The sequence below is a fragment of the Hypanus sabinus genome, chromosome 7, assembly GCF_030144855.1.
Source record: "Hypanus sabinus isolate sHypSab1 chromosome 7, sHypSab1.hap1, whole genome shotgun sequence".
In the NCBI taxonomy this organism is placed as follows: Eukaryota; Metazoa; Chordata; class Chondrichthyes; order Myliobatiformes; family Dasyatidae; genus Hypanus; species Hypanus sabinus.
Window position 1 is genome coordinate 132,565,085 of NC_082712.1, and position 22,295 is coordinate 132,587,379.

At 40.1% G+C, this 22,295-nt stretch overlaps 1 protein-coding gene across 4 annotated transcripts in view; it reads right to left on the bottom strand.

Moving 5' to 3' along the window:
- The window catches only part of LOC132397220 (synaptotagmin-7-like), a 518,616-nt gene that overhangs the window by 16,521 nt on the left and 479,800 nt on the right, over positions 1 to 22,295 (bottom strand). For all 4 annotated transcript variants that reach the window (XM_059975671.1, XM_059975674.1, XM_059975673.1 and 1 more), the window contains 2 exons: positions 13,417 to 13,681; positions 5,172 to 5,341 (listed from right to left, as the gene is read on the bottom strand). In XM_059975671.1, coding sequence (XP_059831654.1) covers positions 5,172 to 5,341; positions 13,417 to 13,681 — 435 coding nt within the window. The remainder of the gene's footprint in view (positions 1 to 5,171; positions 5,342 to 13,416; positions 13,682 to 22,295) is intronic.

The following is a 22,295-nucleotide window of genomic DNA, read 5'->3' on the forward strand; positions in this document are numbered from 1 at the left end:
CCACAAAATCGTGCCGAACACATCCCTACCTTAGAAATGACTAGACTTACCTAGAGCCCTGTATTTTACTATGCTCCATGTACCTATCTAAAAGCCTCTTAAAAGACCCTATTGTATCCGCCTCCACCACTGTTGCTGGCAGCCCATTCCACACACTGTGGTGAACTACGTATACCTGTCTGGACACGCCCCCTGCTGACTGCTCCTGTGGCTCCTCCTACAGACCCCGGTATAAAGAAGGAGATTGGAGCCACAGACCCTTCCTCAGTCTCCAGGATGTTGTGTAGTGGTCACTTGCTGCTTGTTCTTTCTTCCAGACAATAAAAGCCTATATCTCGCCTCACGTCTCTGAGAGTTATTGATGGTGCATCACACACTCACCACTCTCTGAGTAAAAAACTTACCCCTGACATCTCCTCTGTACCTACTCCCCAGCACCTTAAACCTGTGTCCTCTTGTGGCAACCATTTCAGCCCTGGGAAAAAGCTTCTGACTATCCACACGATCAATGCCTCTCATCATCTTGTACACCTCTATCTGGTCACCTCTCATAATTCTTCGCTCCAAGGAGAAAAGGGTGAGTTCACTCAACCTATTCTGATAAGGCATGCTCCTCAATCCAGGCAACATCCTTGTAAATCGCCTCTGCACCCTTTCTATAGCTTCCACATCCTTCCTGTAGTGAGGCGACCAGAACTAAACACAGTACTCCAAGTGGGGTCTGACCAGGGTCCTGTATAGCTGCAACAATACCTCTCTTACATCTTACTTGAAATCTCTGTCCTTTGTTTGTATCTATCTCTGATATGGGAACTCCTGCACTGCCTGCTTTCCCTCCTGGCACTCAGTCATCTGGCAGAACCTGTGGCGTGACCATCTCCTTGAAACTCCTGTCTATAACACTTACTGCTCCCTAGTGTACACACCATAGGAAGGATGTGACAGACAAGACTGCAGTTGCTGGATCTCTGGAGCCATCCACCAAGGAGCTGGGGGAACTCAGACAGGAAGCATATAAAGAGGGAACGGAACTTGATGTTTCTTGAATAGTCCTGATCTGAAACATTGGCTGTTCATTTTCCTCCACAGGTGTTGCCTGATTTGCTGAGTTCCTCGTGCTCACAGATAGTCACACAACATGGAAACGGGCTCGACAGCTCAGCTGGCTGTGACTCAAGGTGCCGCATCTAAGCCAGTTGCATTTGGCCCATAACCTTCTGAACCTTTCCAATCTATGTATCTGTCCAACTGCATTTTGACAGTTGTTGTATCGGCCTCAACTACTACATCTAGCAGTTGAATCCATATAGATACCAAACTTTGTGTAAAAAGCTGCCCTTCATGTTCCTCTTAAATCTATCCCCTCTCACCCTAGTTCTTGATTCCTCAACTCTGGGACAAAGAAAGAGCACATTCACCCTATCTATGCCCTCATGATTTTATACACCTCTGCAAGTTCAACTCGCAGTCTCCTACACTCCTACACTCTAAGTCCTCATCTGTCCAACAACATTCTTGTAAGTCTTTTCTGTAATCTGTCTTGTTAAATAAAATAGTTCCTACAGCAGGGCAACTAAAACTGTACACAATACTCCAAGTGTCCCGTACAGCACCATGACCTCCCAGCTTTTATACTCAGTGCCTCGAGACAAGACTCAATAATTGAGGCAGCAGTCTACTCTACTGTTGAAAGAAGACCCCTGCACTTGAGTGATCACTCTTTCTCTCCCTCTCCCCCACCATCTCTCTCTCTCAAAGTCTGCTGGTCCTCGAATCAGGGAACTCGAACAAGCAACGCTGCAGACTAACATCGGAACAGTGACCTGTTGGTCTCCCTCTTGTCTGTTGAAGGAGCGATATCTCTCTCCATCGCAAGTGAGAGAGCAAGCCTGTCTGATATGTCAAAGTGTTGGGGTGGACAGTAGCTTTTCATGGACTCTAGATCATGGTCGCTGGGGAAGGGTGGGGAGGGGCTTTGCTATTGCTTGCATGGTGGGTGGTGCGGGTGGATGTTTCTTGCTGGAGAAAGTGGGACGGGGAGGATTGATGTTTTGCTGCAGCTTGTGTGGGGGGTAGGGGGCCTTTGGCTTCTAACGTTTTCTGTCATTCATTCTTTGGAGTTTTTCTGCTGTTTTGTGGAAGTCTGTGAAGAGTAAGAAATTCAGGTTGTGGACTATATACATTCTCTGATATTAAATGGAACCACTGAACAACAGTCCCAGCTCTGACCCCCGAGGCACACCACTTGTCATCGGCCTCCAGTCTGAGAAACAACCTTCCACCATTGACCTTTGCTTCCTACCATCATGACAACTGTTTATCCATTTAGGCAGCTCTCCCTGGACTTCTTGTGATAAAAACTTCCAGACACCCTACCATGTAGAACCTTAACAAAGGCTTTACTGAGGTCCATATAAACAACATCTACCACCCTACCCTCATCCACTTTCTTGGGCACTTCATCTCATTTCCTGGACCTCTGTACATCCCTCTGCAATTGGATCCTTGACTTCCTAACCAGAAGTCCAAAATCTGTGCGGATTGGTGATAACATATCCTCCTCAATGACGATCAACACTGGCGCACCTTATGGGTGTGTGCTTAGCCCACTGCTCTACTCTCTCTATACCCATGACCGTGTGGCTAGGCATAGCTCAAATACCATCTATAAATTTGCTGACGATACAACCATTGTTGGTAGAATCTCAGGTGGTGATGAGAGGGCGTACAGGAGTGAGATATACCAACTGTGGTGCCACAGCAACAACCTGGCACTCATTGTCAGTAAGATGAAAGAGTGGATTGTAGACTTCAGGAAGGGTAAGATGAAGGAACACATAACAATCCTCATAGAGGGATCAGAAGTGGAGAGAGTGAGCAGCTTTAAGTTCCTGGGAGTCAAGATCTCTGAGGACCTAACCTGGTCCCAAAATATCGACGTTGTTCTAAAGAAAGCAAGATGTATAGTAGGTATCTCTGTTTATGCACATTTAAAAAAATCTTTTAAATATATACAATTGAGTTACTTGTTCATTTTTTAAAAAAACATTTTTTTTATTATTTTTTCTGTTAGATTATGTATTGCATTGAACTGCTGCTGTCAAGTTAACAAATTTCACGTCACTTGCCGGTGATAATAAACCTGATTCTGATTTCAACATGGATGTTAGACTTATTGGCTTATGGTTCCCCAGCCTTTCTTTAATGCTGTTTGTAGATAAAGGGACAACATTTGCTACCCTCCAGTCTACCAACATCTCACCCGTGATTAACAATGTTATAAATATCTAGGCCAGGACTACCACAATTTATTCTCTAGTGTCCCATGGTGTTCTTGGTCAGGTCCTGGAGATTTGATTACATTCATAATGTTAAGACATCCAGCTCCTCTACTGTAATGTATAATCTCAAGGCATCCCCCATTTTTCTTTTCTGAGTTCCACTTTTTCATGTCTTTCTCCATGGTAAAAACAGAAGAGAAATATTCATTCAGGACCTCACCCATCTCCTGTGGTTTCACACAAAGGTATTCTCATCTTTGAGGGCTCTATTCTCTCCCTAGTTACTTCCTTTTAACTACGTACAACATTTCTTGGCTCTTTCCTTAATCACTACCAAGATTACCTAATGCCTCCTTGTTGCCCTCCTGAGTACACTTCTGTCTTCCCTGCTGCCAGTTGCCTGTATGTAACTTATGTCTCCTTTATCCTGGCCAGGGATTCAATATTGCCTGTCATCCAGGGTCCCCTACTTCTACCAGCCTTGCCCTTCACTGTAACAGGAATACGCAGACCTTGAGTTCTCACTGTCTTACATTTTAAGAGCCTCACACTTGCCAGTTGTCCCCTTGCCCACAAACTACTCCAATCAACCTTAGCAAGTTCCTATCTCATACAATCAAAATTTGCTTGCCTTAATTTAGAACTTGAATTTGTGGATCAGTTCTGTCCCTTTCTATAAACATTTTAAGACTAATAAAACTATGATCACTGGTCCCAGAGTGCTCCCCCTCTAACACTTAAATCAGTTGCCCAATCCTATTACCCAAGAGTACATACAGCTTTTCCCTCTGCCTAATAGGGTCCTATATTCAATGCCCAAAAATGCACTAACAAAATCCAGCCCATCAAACACTTAACAGAATGGCAGTCCCAGACTATGTTAGGAAAGTTAAAATCCCCTAATACACTCCATTATTTCTACCACTCTACACAATCTCTTTGCATACACTGCATTTTTTCTTCTAATACCCACAGACTACTTGGGGATCTAGTTCAACGGAACAATGTGATCACTTCTTTCCTATTTCTCAACTCCACCCGTAAAGTCTCACTGAATGAACCTTCAGTAATTTAATTTCTGACCATTGTTGTCACATTTCTTCTAATCAAAAACACACCGCTTCTCTTTCCACCTTCTGTAATTGCTATAATATCCCAGTCCCGCATTGCTATCCAAATCCAAAGTTCTTCCGCCTTACCCGTCAGAACAAGCTCCTTTGTCCAGATTCACCAGGACATTGCCTGGGAGGGAACAGTTCCATAATGAGGAGAGATTGGAGAGGCTAGGTCTGCTTGCTTTGTAGCAGAGGTGGTTTAAAGGAGCAGGATTGAGATATACAACATTATTATGTCTATAGTTAGGATACCTTGTTCATCATCTGAGTGACACTTCACCTGTAGACAGTGTTAAAACAGAGATGGAAACTTTGAAGGTGTGGTTGCTTTCTCAGTTGCCCTTGATGCTGCCTTCCTCACAAGTATATGGTATTAATGTAAGTTTCTGTGTACATCTTGCATTGAAGCAAATTCAGTACATTTACAAAGATACACAATAATTCAAAGCTTAATTAAGAAATTACACATTAAATGTATAAAATATTGTAAAACTAATGTAATTCTTTTATACTGGGAAGCAGTGTAGTATATGTGAATAAGAGTGTTAATCATGCATGATGAATTTGATGTTTGAAGAAATCAGATGAAATGTACAAAGTTTTCAATGCTTCCCACTGTTTCTCTACATATTATGTCATGACAGATGAGGAATCCACAGCAACAACTTCATTACAATCACAATCCGGCTATGTGACTGCTGTGACACTATACTTGCACCATGTGCTAAAAGTTGTACAACAAGGCCAATGTGAAGTAAAGCTGAGCATTACTTACACTTCCATCACTGCATGGCTTTAGTTCTTTCCAGAATGTCTGTGTCTGCGTCAAGTCCACCTTGTTCAACGGTAATGATACCTCTCCAATCGGATCATTTCGACTGAAACGATCATAATCAAGGACTTGGAGGTAGAGAACTCGCTGCACCACTTTCTCGTAGGGGAACCCTAAAGGGTAAAAATGTAAAGGGATAGCTATATCATTAGAGGGAGATACAGAAACACATTGTAGCTGCCATTGACAATTCAGGAAAATGTAATTACTGGAGTATAAAGCTTTCATATTGCTAATTTAGACTAGAAGACCATAAGACGAAGGATCAGAATTAGGTCCCTCAGTCCATCTAGTCCGCTCATTATTCAATCATGATGATTTATTTTCCATCACAACCCCATTATCCTGCCTTCTCCCCATAACATTTGATGCCCTTCCAAATCAAGAACCTATCAATCTCTGCTTTAAATATACTCTATGACTTGGCCTCCACAGCCATCCCTGGCAATGAATTCCACAAATTCAACACCCTCTAGCTAAAGAAGTTCCTTTTCATCTCTGTTATAAATGGACATCTCTCTATTACCTCTTTAATAGTTAAAAAAGCATGTACAATAAAGATACTGTTGTCCAGATTGTTAAGTCTATATGTAAAGTTCTAGGGTGCAAATTAATGGCTAGAAGTATCTTGAGACAGGCTTTAGTAGCAAACTATACAAGTATATCATGCAGTAACATAACTCTCCAATGAAAGTGTGATTTATTCTCTGATTCATACAGTATTTGATGTAGTAGTTTTGATGCATTGTGTCAAAGTTTCAAAACAGCATACATACTTTCATATTATTGCTTTCATATTATTTTTCAATTAACACTGGCATTTGAAACCTCCTCTCAAACAGAGAGAGAACATGAGAGACAATACAACATGAGTGCTTGTTTGATGGTGAGATTGTGAAGATATAAAACAATAGAAGACAAAATAAATAGTAATAAAAGTCATTTTAATATTCATTTTACTCTGGCCGATGCTATGCTGATGCTATTGGTTCTATTTTTGAAGTGATATGATACCCCTTGGACAACATGGATACATTGCTGGTAAGACTAGATTCCACACCACGTGCTACTCACGGCCAGGGCACTGTTCAGGGGCTTGTTCCCCCAGAGGTGACTGAACATTGTAGAAAACAGATGGAAGCACACACACAAATATGGAGAGCATTAAAACCAGCCAGGTATAGAATGTTGCAACTGAGTCCATGTATTTTTAAATGTACTTAGATTTGATGCAGTTATTAATAAAAACTAATGTATTTTTGTGTCAAGTTTTCTATGGTAGGTCTAATGCACATCAGTGACACTGATGATCCAGTACATCGAATACAATGCGATCAAAGTTATGGAGACAATTATGCTGAAGCAGCCATTAAAAGGGTTAAAAGCTTAGTTGGAGAAGGGATCTACTGAAGTGGGTACTTCAGAGATGTGAAGAACATTTTGCCACAAAGGGCTAGGCAGCAAAGAGATCCAGGAAACACATGACCGTTTGAAATTATAACTCTGATGTAAGGAGTGATGTGATGCATAATTTCATGTATGTACGTGAATAATTTATGGTTTGAATGGGCTTAATTTAATTTGCTGAAGGCAAAGAAGCACTGTTGTGTATTTAAGAATAGCTTTAAAAGCTGATTGTACCCTGTGGCACTTTGAAACTGCGGCTTTGTTGAGAGCTCTTGCCTTTAATTAAGAGTGTTCTGTTTCTTTGCTTGACTTGAATTTATATCTTCAAATGGGAACCCTCTATCATTCAACTATTAGAAATCAAAAACAGAAGATTCTCAAATAGTTTTCATTTAAGTCAAATATGAAAGCTGCCAAAATGCCACAGTATTTTGGCAACCCTTATTCAGAGATCACAGATGCCTTCTAGTAAGAATGTTCAGACAGTATTTGACAGTATTCAGACTATTACTGTCTTTGTCCACTATTTAAATGGAAGCAATAGGATGTTTAAAATTTGTGGGTTAATATTTCCAGTAAAATGGTTTTATACTGTATTAACACTAATTATGATATCACCTGTGAAGAATTCTTTTAATTGTCTTCCTAAATGGCTGAGGAAGACTGAGCAATATGCTAGCAATAATGTTACCACTGCTTTGGTTGGCAGCAAGATTGATTCAGTAGAAAAATAAGAAGTATCCAGACAAAGGGGTGAAAATTTTTCCGAAATTCAGGATATGCTCATAGGGTGAGAAATATGAAACAAAATGAGATTTACTTTCATTGCTCCAACATTTTTAAACTGCGCGACTTTCTTACATCTAGTACTGGAGAAACTGGTCCGTGGGAGGAGAGTCTATGTAACCAACATGGTTGAGTAATTCTCATCAAATAGAATCAAATAGACAGTTTTGTTTTGGGGCATAGAGGAAACATCCAATTCTGTCCAATGTTCAGCTTCCTCTACTGGATAATGGGATAAAGTGACAAGTTTGGGCTCAGTTGAGTTGTATCCCCAGTGACAGAACAACTTATTGGCTGGGCTTAAACATACTGGGTGTCTTGTTAGATAAGTGATTGAATCTTGCTTACAAATAATTATATCCTCTATAAAGGAGCAGAAGAAAGTAAAGAAAGTGTGTGGAGATAGTGTTGTGGGGAAATGGTGAATGCATGGCCTGTTCTTTTTTTTAAACTTTAACAGAATCTGGAGCAACAAACCATCTGCTGGAGGAACTCAGCAGGTTGAGCAACATCAGTGGGAGAATGTAAGAGTTATGGTTGGAAAGCCTGCACCATGTCTAGTGCACAGATCTTAACCCAAAACCCAAAAACAGTTCCTTTCCCTCATTGATGCTGCTTGGTCTGCTGAACTCCACCACCAGATTATTTGTTGCTGCTTTTTAAAAAAATTGCTGCTTGGCATTATCTCATTAGAAAGAAACCTATTCCAGTCAGTGGTTGACATTCTACTTAGAAAAGATGAATGCCTCCAAAGTCATCTCTGTGGCGTTAGAAAACAAAGCATTATTTCTGTTGGTTAAATTCTGATACAGTGTAGTATTCATGTTGTGCCATTAGATGGCACTATCACATTAGATTTGAAAGTCTTCTGGACCTAAAATAACAAATTTTAGCACTAGAAGCCCATTTTCTTAGTCTATTTGTATATCTCTGTTAAATGTCATTCAATAGCTTCAAAATTCACCACTATTTTAAAAAATCTGCTTTCCCACAAGTTCCTGACCCATACATGACAAAAACAGCACTAAACTGACATTATTTATTAACAATGTAATTGTTTAATATCTTACATTAATCATAGAGTTGTACATAATTCAACCTAAACTCATCCACACCAACCAATGGACAACTTTCTGTATTAGCCCCATCACCCAATCACTGGCCTATAGCTTGCTGTGCCAAGGCAATTCAAATGCACATCCAGACACTACACAAATACTGTCAGTGACCCCTCGAAAGCACTGACTCAAGCAGTTCTTCCTAGATAATTACAAATGTCAGAGTGAAAAAGACCCCCCCTCACAAAAAAGACCCCAAAAGCAACAGAGATACTGACATCTGACGAACAGAACAGTAGACAGATTTTGGAAAGGTACAAAAATGGCTAACTTCAACTTTTCTGATATGGATTGGCAACCTCCTGAGTGCACAAGGGTTAGATGGAGCAGGATTTGTTTGGTGTGCCTAGAAAGGAATTCTGACACAGAATTTTTTGACACACACAATTATGAGGTTATTTAGCAGTAATCTGAGAATAAATTGAGAGCAGATGCTCTCAGGGAAATACACAGTGGAAATGTGAAGGTTGTTCAGGGAGCGTTTGCATGGAGTCCAGGATAGCGTCCCATTGAAACGGAAAATATGATAGGGTGAAGGAACCATGGTTGACAACCAAAGATCAGACAGGGCTTTGAGAGTTATAAGGTAGCCAGGAAGGAACTTAAGAATGGATTTTGGAGAGCTAGAAAAGGAGATGAGAAAGACTTGGCAAGTGGGATTAAGGAAAACCCCAAGACATTCTACACGTACATGAAGAACAGGAAGATGACTCGAGTGAGGGAAGGGCCTATCAGGGTTAGGGAGATCCTTAGCAAATACTTTGGTTCAGTGGTCACCAGGGAGAATGACCTTGATGAATATGAGCCAGCATAGAAGTGGATAATATGCTGGAGCATGTTGAAGTTAAGAAAGAAGCAGCGTTGGAGCTTTTGATAAACATTAGGATAGGTAAGTCCCCATGGTCAGACATGGTGTATCCCAGGAAGTGACGAAAGAGGCTGCTGCAGCTTTGAAAATGATCTCTGTATCATCACTGGCCATAGGATTAGTACCAGAGCATTGTAGGATGGTAACTGTTATACCTTCTTCTCAGAGAAAAGTAATGGAGATAATCCTGGGAATTAATGTCCAGTGACTTATGATCAGTGTTGGCAAACTAATGGAGTGGATTCTTACAGACATGATTATGAACATTAGGAGATGCATAATCTTATTAAGGATAGTCAGGATAGTTCATGTCTCACAAGCTGCTTTTAGAGGAAGTGTAGCTACCACTGGTGAAAGAGGCACCGGACTTGACTGTGTGCTGCTGGATTCCACCCATTGGTGCTGCTGTTCCTTCCCTCCCCCCCCACCCCCAAGTGTTGGCTTGCTGGGAGACAAATTGGACTGCATTTGTCTATGTGGGAACTGCTGCTGGCCGTCCTTGCAGAAACATAGCTCCAGGACAACATTCAAGCACTATTAATGTACGGACCATAAAACTCAGGGCACTGGGCTATACTGTACATCTTGCAGATGGCATAGAGTATGTACATCCTAAAGAAGTAGTAGGAATAATGCCATCGTGGCTGACAAGGGAAGTCAAAGCCAACATAAAAGCACAAGAGAGGACATATAATAGAGCAAAAGTTAGTGGGAAGCTAGAGGACTAAAAGCTCTTAAAATCAGAAGGCAACTAAAAAATGACATAAGGAGAGAAAAGATGGAATACGAAGCAAAGCTAGCCGATAATATTAAAGAGATACCAAAACTTTCATCAGATATATTAAGAGTACAAGAGAGGTGAGAGTTGATACTGGACTGCTGGAAAATGATGCTGGAGAGGTAGTAATGGGGGACAAGGAAATGGCAGACAAACTGAATAAGTATTTTGCATCAGTTTTCATTGTGGAAGACAGAAGCGGTATGCCGGAAGTTCAAGAGTGTCGGGGGCAGAAGTGAATAAAGTTGCCATTACTAGGGAGGAAGTGTTTGGAAAACTGAAAGGTCTAATGGTGGATAAATCACCTGCACTGGATGGCACGCACTTCAGAGTTCTGAAGGAGGTGGATAAAAAGATTATGGAGGCATTAGTAATGATCTTTCAAGAACCAATAGATTCTGGCATAGCTCCAGAGGACTGGAATGTTGCAAATATCACTTCACTCTTCAAGAAAGGGAAGGGGCAGAAGAAAGGAAATTATAGGCCAGTTAGTTTGATCTCAATGGGTTGGGAATATGTTGAAGTTGTTTGCTAAGGATGTGGTTCTGGGGTGCTTGGAGGTACATGACAAATAGGCTGAAGTCAGCAAGGTTTCCTTAGGGGAAAATCTTGCCTGACAAATCTGTTGGAGTTCCTTGAAGAAGTAACATGCAAGATAGAGAAAGGAGAATTGGTGGATGTGTGTAATTGGATTTTCAGAAGGCCTTTGACAAAGTGCTGTGCATAAGGGTGCTTATTGAGTTAAGAGCCCATGATATTACAGGAAAGATACCAGCATGGATAGAACATTGGGTGATTGGCTGGAGACAAAAGAGCGCAAATAAAGAGAGCCTTTACTGGTTGGCTGCTGATGACTGATGGCTTCCACAGGGGTCTGTGCGATACCACTTCTCTTTACATTTTATGTCAATGATTTGGATGATGGAATTGATGACTTTGTGTCCAAGACTGCAGAAAATACAAAGATAGGTGAAGATGTAGGTAGTGTTGAGGAAGTAGAAAGACTGCAGAAGGATTTAGATTAGGAGAATGGGCAAAGAAGTGACAGATAAAATACAGTATTGGGAAGTGTATGGTCATGTACCTTGGTAGAATAAATAAAAGCATAGACTATTTTCTAAATAAAAGTAACATTCAAAACTGTGAGGTGCAAAGGGACTTGGAAGTCATCGTACCGAATGCCCTAAAGGTTAATTAGCAGAGTGAGTCAATGGTGAGGAAGGTAAATGCAATGTTAGCATTCATTTCAAGATGGCTAGAATATAAAAGCAAGGATGGAATGTTAAGGCTTTATAAGGCACTGCTAAGGACTCACTTGGAGTACTGGGGGCAGATTTGGGCCCCTCATCGAAGAAAGGATGTGATGACATTGGAGAAGGTTCAGAGGAGGTTCACAAGAATATTTCTGGGAATGAAAGGTTTACCATATGATGACAAATTGATGGCTCTGAGCCTATACTCTCTGGAATTCAGATGACTAAGTGGGCAACTCATTGAAACCTATCGAATATTGAAAAGCTTTAATAGACTGGATATTGAGAGGATGTTTCCTATGGAATGGGAATCTAGGACCAGAGGGGACAGCCTCAGGATAGAGGGACATTCATTTCCTTTGGCCAGAGAGTGGTGAATCTGTGGAAATCATTGCCACAGGAGGCCAAGTCATTGGGTATGTTTAAGACAGAGGTTGAATCTGCTTCATCTTAGCCTTCAATACTCTGGCAATTCCAAATAATATTTAAGAAATAAAAATCCACATTTACAATAACTTATTATTCCATCTGCTCTACATATGTTTTGTTCTCTCTTCTGATGATTTGGGAAGTGTTTAATATTCCCCCAGCCAAGTAATGATGCCTCATTTGAAGAGCCTTCTTGCAACACTGAAGTATTGCAATCCTTAGCTAACAATACTATACTTCCACTTCTTTTACTCCCTCCTCCATTTCACAAGAAAATGTTATACCCTAGAATATTGTGTTGTCAGTCCTACACATCCTATAGTTATGTCTCAGTGATGACAACAAAGACGTTGAGTAAATGTTTGGGTTTTCTACTGGAACTAGTCATTCTCCTTTCATTCTAGGTGACTGTACCTCTCTGAGCTCTTATTCAATCTCCTCTCTAAGTTTAAACCTTCCCCCTAGAGCACGAGCAACTTCTACTCCAGTTAATGTGTAACTTGTCCCATTTGTACAGGTCCCACTGCCCTGAGAAACAGATCCAATGATCCAGGCACCTAAAGACCATCCTCATGTAACACCCCTTCAACCAACCTGTATGTCTGTTCAATCCAGAGACTACAAACTTTTAGTGTCTTCCCTTTAAACCACTAACTAGCCCCTTAAGTGCATTTTACTGGACCTCATCCCTTTTCCTCCCTATGTGTGGTGCCAGTGAATACCACAGCTTCTGATGTTCACATCCCCCCCCGCCCCCCGCTGCAAGACAACCTTGACTCTGACATCAGGGAGGCAACATACCCTCCCTTTACAAGAGAAAACCTTACTGCTACAGCTCTCCCAGTATTATTCCATCCCCACCCTAATACAACAGTGGCTACTGTGGTGCCACAAACTAGGCTGCCAGTGCTGCTCTCCCCTGGAGCCCATTTCCCTCGAGAGTGACCAATAGGACACATTTGTTAGTGAGAGAGATGACCACAGGCAACTTCTGCACCACCAGCCTGCCCTTCCAAATGGCCACTCTTCACCTCTCATTGTGTACCTATGAAGTGACCAGCTCATTAAATGTACCTTTTACAGCTTTTTCAACTTCCTTGCTGTTCCACCTGCAGCTCCAAATGTTCTGGGTCATTCTATCCTCTATAAACTTTATTGCTACTCCTTTCAACAGAGATTGCATGGGCAAGGCTTTACACTGTATGTTATTTATTTGAGATATAATTTTGCTGAGATGTGATGGAAGCATAAAACTCACGGTATTGTTAAGTTACGAGACACTCTCAAGAATTCTCCCTGCATATTTATTAATCTTCTGTATTAGTCACTTGAGCCTTCTGATATTATACATTCTTGCTTGCTCACATCTAAAGATCTGCGAGGTTCTAACTGACTTGACGTATAACTGACAACGCACGCAAGAAATGTGGTCCAGATGGATCAGGTTATCTGGAGCATCAATTGATTGCAATGTTCTGCACAGCACTTTGTCATTATGCCTTAGAAATTATAACAATCAGCAATAAATTGACAAGTTCAACAGCCTCACCTTCAAAAAGGAATGTCTCGTTCCAATGTGGATTTAAATTCTTTCTTTTCACTTTAGTTTCCAACTTGTGTTTTTTGTCAGGGAGCAGGTAGATTTTAACGAATGGATCACTGGTACCACTGAAGTCCTTTGCCGGGAGCTCCACAGCCTTCATTATTTTAACGGTGAAGGTGGATTCTTGGAAGTTGTACCCGACACTAAACTGAATACGACCAAGGTTCTCACGTGAACTTCCCTCATGATCATCCTCAGAACCTGGTGACAGCTAGGAAAAGAAATATAAATACACCCAAAAATGAATGATTTAGAACATTGTCTTCTCATCTAAAAATCATGTTAAGTTTTACATTTCTGGTAGGGTATCCATCTAATCCTGTAAAAGATGTTGAAAGAGGATTTATTTTATGTCCATTTTAAGTGTTTTCTACCTAAGCATCTCTATACCAGACTTTTCTTAAATTGGCCATGTAATTTCACATGGGTCAATGTAAATTTTATTTGATTGTTCCACTGTGGCACCTTGGAAAGCTGTACAACATTAAAGGGAATAGCATGCATTTATTTAAAAACAGCTTATGGTACTTATTTGAATATTTAATATGATATTGTGTGTGTGTGTGTTTATTTATTTATATTTTCTTTTGGTCCCTGATGTCCATACTTGGGAGTGAAGGAGCCTCAATTATGTTCACTCTAGTCATGTATGCAGATTGTATCCATTTTTCAAATAAGTGGTATATATAATTATCTGGATAGATGGGGTCTGATTAGGAACAGTCAACATGGATTTGTGCGTGGAAAGTCATGTTTGACAAATCTTATTGAATTTTTTGAAGAGGTTACTAGGAAAGTTGACAAGGGTAAAGCAGTGGATGTTGTCTATATGGACTTCAGTAAGGCCTTTGACAAGGTTCCACACGGAAGGTTAGTTAGGAAGGTTCAATCGTTGGGTATTAATATTGAAGTAGTAAAATGGATTCAACAGTGGCTGGATGGGAGATGCCAGAGAGTAGTGGTGGATAACTGTTTGTCAGGTTGGAGGCCGGTGACTAGTGGGCCTCAGGGATCTGTACTGGGTCCAATGTTGTTTGTCATATACATTAATGATCTGGATGATGGAGTGGTAAATTGGATTAGTAAGTATGCAGATGATACTAAGATAGGTGGCGTTGTGGATAATCAAGTAGGTTTTCAAAGCTTGCAGAGAGATTTAGACCAGTTAGAAGAGTGGGCTGAAAGATGGCAGATCTTGTTTAATGCTGATAAGTGTGAGATGTTACATTTTGGTAGGAATAATCAAAATAGGACATACATAGTAAATGGTAGGGCATTGAAGAATGCAATAGAACAGAGTGATCTAGGAATAATGGTACATAGTTCCCTGAAGGTGGAATCTCATGTGGATAGGGTGGTGAAGAAAGCTTTTGGTATGCTGGCCTTTATAGATCAGAGCATTGAGTATAGGAGTTGGGATGTAATGTTAAAATTGTACAAGGCATTGTTAAGGCCGAATTTAGAGTATTATGTACAGTTCTGGTCACCGAATTATAGGAAAGATGTCAACAAAATAGAGAGAGTACAGAGAAGATTTACTAGAATGTTACCTGGGTTTCAGCACTTAAATTACAGAGAAAGGTTGAACAAGTTAGGTCTTTATTCTTTGGAGCATAGAAGGTTGAGGGCTGACTTGATAGAGGTATTTAAAATTATGAGGGTATAGATAGAGTTGACATGGACAGGCTTTTTCTATTGAGAGTAGGGGAGATTCAAACAACAGGACATGAGTTGAGAGTTAGGAGCCAAAAGTTTAGGGGTAACACGAGGAGGAATTTCTTTACTTAGTGAGTGGTAGCTGTGTGGAACGAGCTTCCAGTAGAAGTGGTAGAGGCAGGTTTGGTATTGTCATTTAAAGTAAAATTGGATAGGTGTATGGACAGGAAAAGAATGGAAGGTTATGGGCTGAGTACAGGTTGGTGGGACTAGGTGAGAGTAAGCGTTCGGCACGGACTAGAAGGGCCCAGATGGCCTGTATGTGGGCTGTAATTGTTATAAGGTTATATGGTTAAAACTCAATTGAACTCAGAAACACACTATTGGGGTCATTGTGAATCTAGATTCATGAATGTATAAAATATAGAAACAGGCTTTTCAGATCAGCTAATCAATGCTGATCAAGCTGTCTACTTCGGCTAATCCCATATACTTGTGTTTGGCCCATATCTCCATGAACCTTTCCTATCCATTTACCAGTCCAAATGTCTATCAATTATTAATTATTATGTAGTTTTGAATATTAAAATGTAACATGCAGTTTCAGTACTATTATCTCTTGGGAGGTCATAAACATCAAAGTGGCTATTGTCAAGTTCATTATATATACTCTCATTACTGTGTAAGTCAGGCAAAAAGTTCAAGAAAAGAAAACAAAAGTGATGCGAGTTGAAATTCTCCAGATCTTACAAATCTGACTGTCTGGGTAGGCCCATTGTCTGTGCCTGCTCTTGCCACATTGAATTTGCATCCTCATACCTTGACTCCATTTTATCCCCCTTGGTTCATACCTTCCGCACCACTTCTAATGCTCTTAATCTCCTCGCTAACTTTCAATTCACTGCCCGACCACCACCTTTTCATTATGGATGTCTAGTTCCTAGATACTTCTAACCTCTTTAGGAAGGCATTAAAGCTCAGTTTCTTTCTCAATAAAAGAACCAACCAGTTCTTCTCCACCACCACCACCCTCTTCCGTCTGGCAGAACTGATCCTCACCGTCAACCCTCTTTGGCTCCTTCCACTTTCTCCAGACTTGAGGGATAGCCATGGGCACCCACATTGTCTCCAGCTGTGCCTGCTTTTTTGTTGTCTACATTGAACAGTCCATGCCTTAGCTTTGAAAGCTAAGATGGAGCAGAATTTTTAAGTTGTGTCTAAGAGAGGTTTCTGATGCAGATGTAGACAGAAGTTGCTGAGGATGGAGCAGTTCAGCTACGAAGAGAAACTGAAAAAGTTATGTCTGTTCTTTCAGGAGCAGAGAAGGTAATAGGATATATGACTGACTTTATATAAGTCTATGAGTGGTATAGATAGAATATATTGCAGGAAATCTTTCTCCTTGTCATAGATAAAAATAGATAGTTGAGGATAGGGGGAAGAGATTTAGAAGGGATAGAACAGAGAGCATAGAAGAGTACAATCCCTTTGGCCCATGATATTGTGTTGACATTCTAGCCCCACTAATCCAATCAATTCCATTGCTCCTCCATAGCCCATAACCCTCCATTTTTCTTTCATTCATGTGCCTATCAAAGAGTCTCTGAAATGTCCCTAATGCATCAACCTCAACCATCACCCCCAGCTTTACATTTCAGACACTTACCACTCTGTGTAAAAAAACCTACCTCTGACATCTCCACTATAGATTCTCCACTCACCTAAAAAAGTTTTTAATTGGTATTAGCCATTGCCACCCCCTGAAAAAGGGAAAGGAACTGGCTGTCTGCTCTTAAAATCTTATTCACCTACATCAAGTCGTCTTCCATCCTCCTTTGTCCCAAAGCTCACTCAAACTTCCCTTATCAGAAATGTTCTCTAATCCAGGCAACTTCCTTGTAAATCTCCTCTGCACCTTCTCTAACGCAGTACTGTGGTGAGAGTGGTGGAATGGGATTCTCTGCATAAATCTCTTATGGATTCAATGCACCAAATGGCCTCATTCCATGCAGTAACCCTCTTGTGGATCTTTTGCTGACAGTTTCTTATTGTCATTGATGGAAGTAAAGGAGATTTTTTAAGGTGCATAAAATGCATTGCTGCAAAAGGAGCAGATTATTTAATGAAAACAGGATTTGTTTTCAAAGACAGGTTAATCTTTCAGAATTTATTAGTTGATCGCATTACTTAAGTTCATGCATCAAGAAATTTTTGGGTGAAGCACTTGGAATCTGCTGATGCCCATGGTATTAAACCTCAATAAGAATGGATATCTCCACAAAAGGAGAGGGGAAAAGTAGTTCAAGTGCAGAAATTACAAGATACACATTAAAGCATATTCTCTGACCCTCTGTATAATTTGAAAGTTTACTAAATAATCCTGAAAGAAGACGTCTTGAAAATATCAATTAGCAGAGATAGTTAATGTGTAATCAGTTTAAAATTGCAATACTAAATCTTGTTTTTCCATTGGATACCCTCAATGTAACACATTTTATGCTTTTGCTATCCTGTGTGTCTACAACTCACATCAATGGTCCACAGAGAGGTTACGGGTTCCTGGGGAAAGAGACAAGGATCCGTGTCGAACAGCATGAATTGTCATTGGTTTAATAAGATATCAAGAGCTGGATCAAGAAGTACCTCAGAAACACAGAGTTAGGACAATGAAAAAGCAGGTTGAGATGTAGGAATGTAAAAGGTTTTTCACTGAATAGGTGATATGATTTGAAAACAAGGATGGGACTTCTGATGTAAGATTGATGAAATACAATAAGCAAATATCATTCAATGAGGGTGAGTATTGTAAGTGTAGCAGAGAGAGTTGCTCCAGAGCACCAGTGGCGACAGGATTAGAGAATACTGTCCTCCAAACGGTGAAAGCATGGATGGGAAGACACGGTAATCTGCCAGTACTATTGTCCAGTACTGATTTATATAATGTCCTCCTGCTAAACTGACAAGCAGATTTATTCTTGCACCATTCATCACTATAGTGATTACAAGATACAGTAGTTTGCCTCATTGTGCAAGTCAGAGTTGCACAATGTTTTTTGTTGGGCAATGCTGCATACCAGATATCACCTACAAAAGTACAAAGCCCGTCTCATATAGGGGAAAAATTCTGCTAAAATTCTTCTTATCGTTGGTGAAATATGTTAATAAAGCAAATGACATAACAATCAAAAGATATTAAAATGTAAGACTAAACCTTATTTTGCTTCTGGTATGTCAGAAACAATCAAATCTGCAATATTTTGCAAAATCTATTCCCAATGACACTTCTGTATTTATGATCATAGTGAATATATAACCTTGAAGATACAACCTTGAACCACAAACATTGGTGCTGTAGTTTTATATTTTAAAAAAGCATTGGGAAAGCAAATTGCTCCTCTACTTAGAATCTATAAATCACTGTGCCTGAAGGCATGCAATGGATATTTCTGAGTACCATGAATGTTCATCATGACTTCCTCTGCCATTGTACAAGGACTATAATAGCAGATGAAGTTATGATGAACATTGGAAATAACAATATGTAGTGATGGACAGTTCAATAGTTTAACAATTTTCTTCTTTGTAATATTCAATACTATCCTTCAAAGATACTTTGGTACTAGAAAAGCAACTACATGGCTAATCTCATTACAAGAGTAAAATATCCCAATAGAAAGGCTGAAAATGAAATAAATCATTACCAGAAGAAATAATTGAAGTCCTCAAGCAATTATGACAACAACGTTGGGATCTGTTGTAAAATTTCCAGCTCTTTGAAAATAAACTATTTTAAATTCTAATGGAAGTAATGCTGAATCTTTAAGAAAAGACTCTTGCATTCTTATAGCATCTTAAATTTTGCTCTGCAAACGTAGTGAACTTTTTGACCTTTAATCAATTTTGCTAATGTGCAGAGAAAGATAACTGTGACAAATGCAGTTACACTATGAATATTTAAAAATTAAGTTTTATAGTAAATCCTTTCACTAAAACCAAGAATGTACATACTTGGTGTTAAAGAGTTGGAATCATGAGGTATTTCCATTCACACATTCAAAATAAATTAATTAATCCTGCTGTCAGTCCATGTGTAACATTTATATAGCATGCATTTGTTCTTATATTTTGCATTCCTGAGTCTTAATATACATTGATGAAAACCACTGTTAATGTTTCAATAAATGATTGCACACTTGAAGCTTTCAATCATTTTAAATTTGCATTTTCAGCATGCTTTCTGCAAAAATGGTATACAATTTAGAAAATGAACTTCCAATAAATTCTACACTGTTCAATGACCATATGAAAATGGATGATTTCTTGCTAGATCAGTTTTCTCAGGTGATGTGGCAGCTGATTGATCAAGTGGCCAATCATTATGGGGCTAGAGCACAAGTACACACTCACTAAGTCATCATGGCTCGTGACATCGTTGTTCTCATCTCAACTGTGAGATCTGCAGCTGTAACTGTCTGGGGTATGCAGCAATAGCAGCAACACCAGCGAATACTTCTTATTGGAAACATAATAACATTTCTGGAATGTTAACACCTGCTCTGCCACAACTCCTAAAGAAAGACAGCAATCATATTTCCTTAAATGTCATTTTTAGTTTTATCTTGGTCATCCTGTTGGTTTCACCAGCTTACTTTGAATGTCAAGTATATTACTGCAAAACCTTTCATCCTTTAATTCTACAATGGCCTTTCACTGTATTCCAAACGTAGAATATTGAAGTACTGTACTAATTTTCATCTTTGTCCCCAGGTGCAGCCTAACTTGGGTATTTCAAACACTTCTTTTCCTTACCTCATTATCTTAGCTCTTTTTATACTGTGTAAAGCCATCCATTATCTCACCATGATTACAGTCATTCAGCACAGAAAGCAGCTTGTCAGCCTACCACATCCAAGCTGCCCTGATACCTAGCTATACTTACCCAATTTACTCACATTGTGCCTGCTTCCTTGACCCCACTCTCTTCACTTTTCATGATCTCATTATGCTCATGATACACCTGACACAGTGTGCTAGGCCGTCACCCTTCCAGATCCACTTGAACTCTACCTTTCAGATTCATTTAGGCTCCACACTGGTGCGTTTCTTTCAGATCTGCTACCAGGTCTGCATCCAGACGGGATCATCCTGCTACCTCTATGCCTCTGCTGCCACCCCATTAACTCTTTGCTCAAAGTGGTTTGTGGTTCGTTCTGGTTCTGCAAACGTTCATGCTTCACCCTATCTGACGCACTGGCTCATCACCTTTTCACTTTGCTCGGTCCATTTCCAAACACTTTGCGCTTTCCCTGCGGCTAATCATGACACATTCGTTAGTTTGTTGGCCTTCCCCTTCGTCTATTTCTGGTCCTGATTCACTCTCCATGGCCTGCTAAGCCATCACTCTTTTTATGTTTTGACTTCCTCAAGAGATATTCAATGCATTCAGCCTATTAACCTTGTGGAATTTCTGGCATTAGTCCCTCCTCACATTTACATTAGGGTTTATTCATCAGTTTTAAGTAGGAAAGATAAATTCTGACCCAAGTTTCTTACATTTTCCTCCACTTGCCGATCAGATGCCTATTTTCAGAATTTGCTGGCTTGTATTTCAGTTTTGCAGTGTTTGTAGTTTTCTGTATTATACGTACATTTGTGACGTTATCTATGTTTTAATTGCTGAACCTGAAGACAGTTTCTGGACAGGTTCAGCAATTAAAACATAGATAACGTCACAAATGTACGTTTCTGGACTCTTTTCAATCCCAGTCTTCATTTCAATGTTTTCTGAATTGATATGCACATCTCATTCCAAATACCTGCAGAATTGCCTGATATACAGATCTCAAAATACTTTTACTGAAGTAATACAGCCTGTGGAACTATATTCTATAAATGCAGTACAATTGGGAATTTCCATTCTACTGGGCCTTTATCCAATTTTCCTGCTCAATTAACTGTTTCATTGATATCTTCAGCATTGCCATCTGCTAAATGGGACAGAATGATTTCAATCATGTTCCCAAAGAGAGGGCTGTGGCTATGCAGTTTTCACTTGATCAGTTAGGGAAGTGAGCAGAGTAGAGTAGCAAACAGGTATCAATACAGATGCTAGATGACACCTTTTAAAAAGTCAAAGCAGCATAGGACTTAAACTATGAATGGTAGGGCACTAGAAAGCGTAAATGAACACAGTGATTTGGGGTTACATGAGCATAGGTCATTGAAAGTGGAACTGACTATTGGACTGGGACATTATGCTGCTGTTCTATGTCATTGGTGAGGCCACACTTGAAGTATTATGTACAGCTTAGGATATCTTTTTAAAGAAATGGTTAACCTGGAAAGAGTGAACAAAAGATTAATGAGGATGTTACAAGGTCTGACTTATAGGGAGGCATTGGCCATGACAGGTCTTTATTCCTTGGAGAGTAGGAGACTAATGGGCATAGATAAGGTGGATGGTAATAGTCTTTTCCCCAGGGTAGGAGAATCCAAAACTAGATGCATAGATGTAGGGTGAGAGGGGAAGGGTTTAAATATGACCAGAGGGGCAACTTTCTCATGCAGAGGGTGGTGAGCATGTCGAATGAGGTGCTAGTAGTACTTGAAGCAGGTACAATTGCATCATTTAAGAAGCATCTTGGATGGGTACATGGAAGGGCAGGACTTAGATGGATGTGGGCAAAGATAGGAAATTGGGGCTAGCATGGTTGGCATGGACTTATTGGGCTGAAGGGCCTGTATCCCAGCAGTACTGCTCTATGACATTATTCGGAGGAAGTGTGTGGGCATCTTATATATAAAAAAAGAAAATGCTCAATACTTTCTCCATGAAAAAATCTCTTCTGATCATTCAGTGTTCCCCTGGAAGATAGGGACTTCCCAGAAAGAATTGTGGAGGCTCTTATATTTCTTACCCTGACCTTGCAAAGGCACCATGGATCGAGAACCAAATTTGTAAATTTTGACTTCCAGCCTCAGTCATAAACACAAGTAATTCTGTAGATGCTGGAAATCTGATGCAGCACACAAAAAATGCTGGAGGAACTCAACGAGTCAGGCAATATCCTTGGAAACGAATAAGTACTTCATCTGCTTATTCATTCCTATAGATGCTGCCTGACCTGTTGAGTTCCTCCAGCATTTTGTGTATGTTCCTAGCCTCAGTG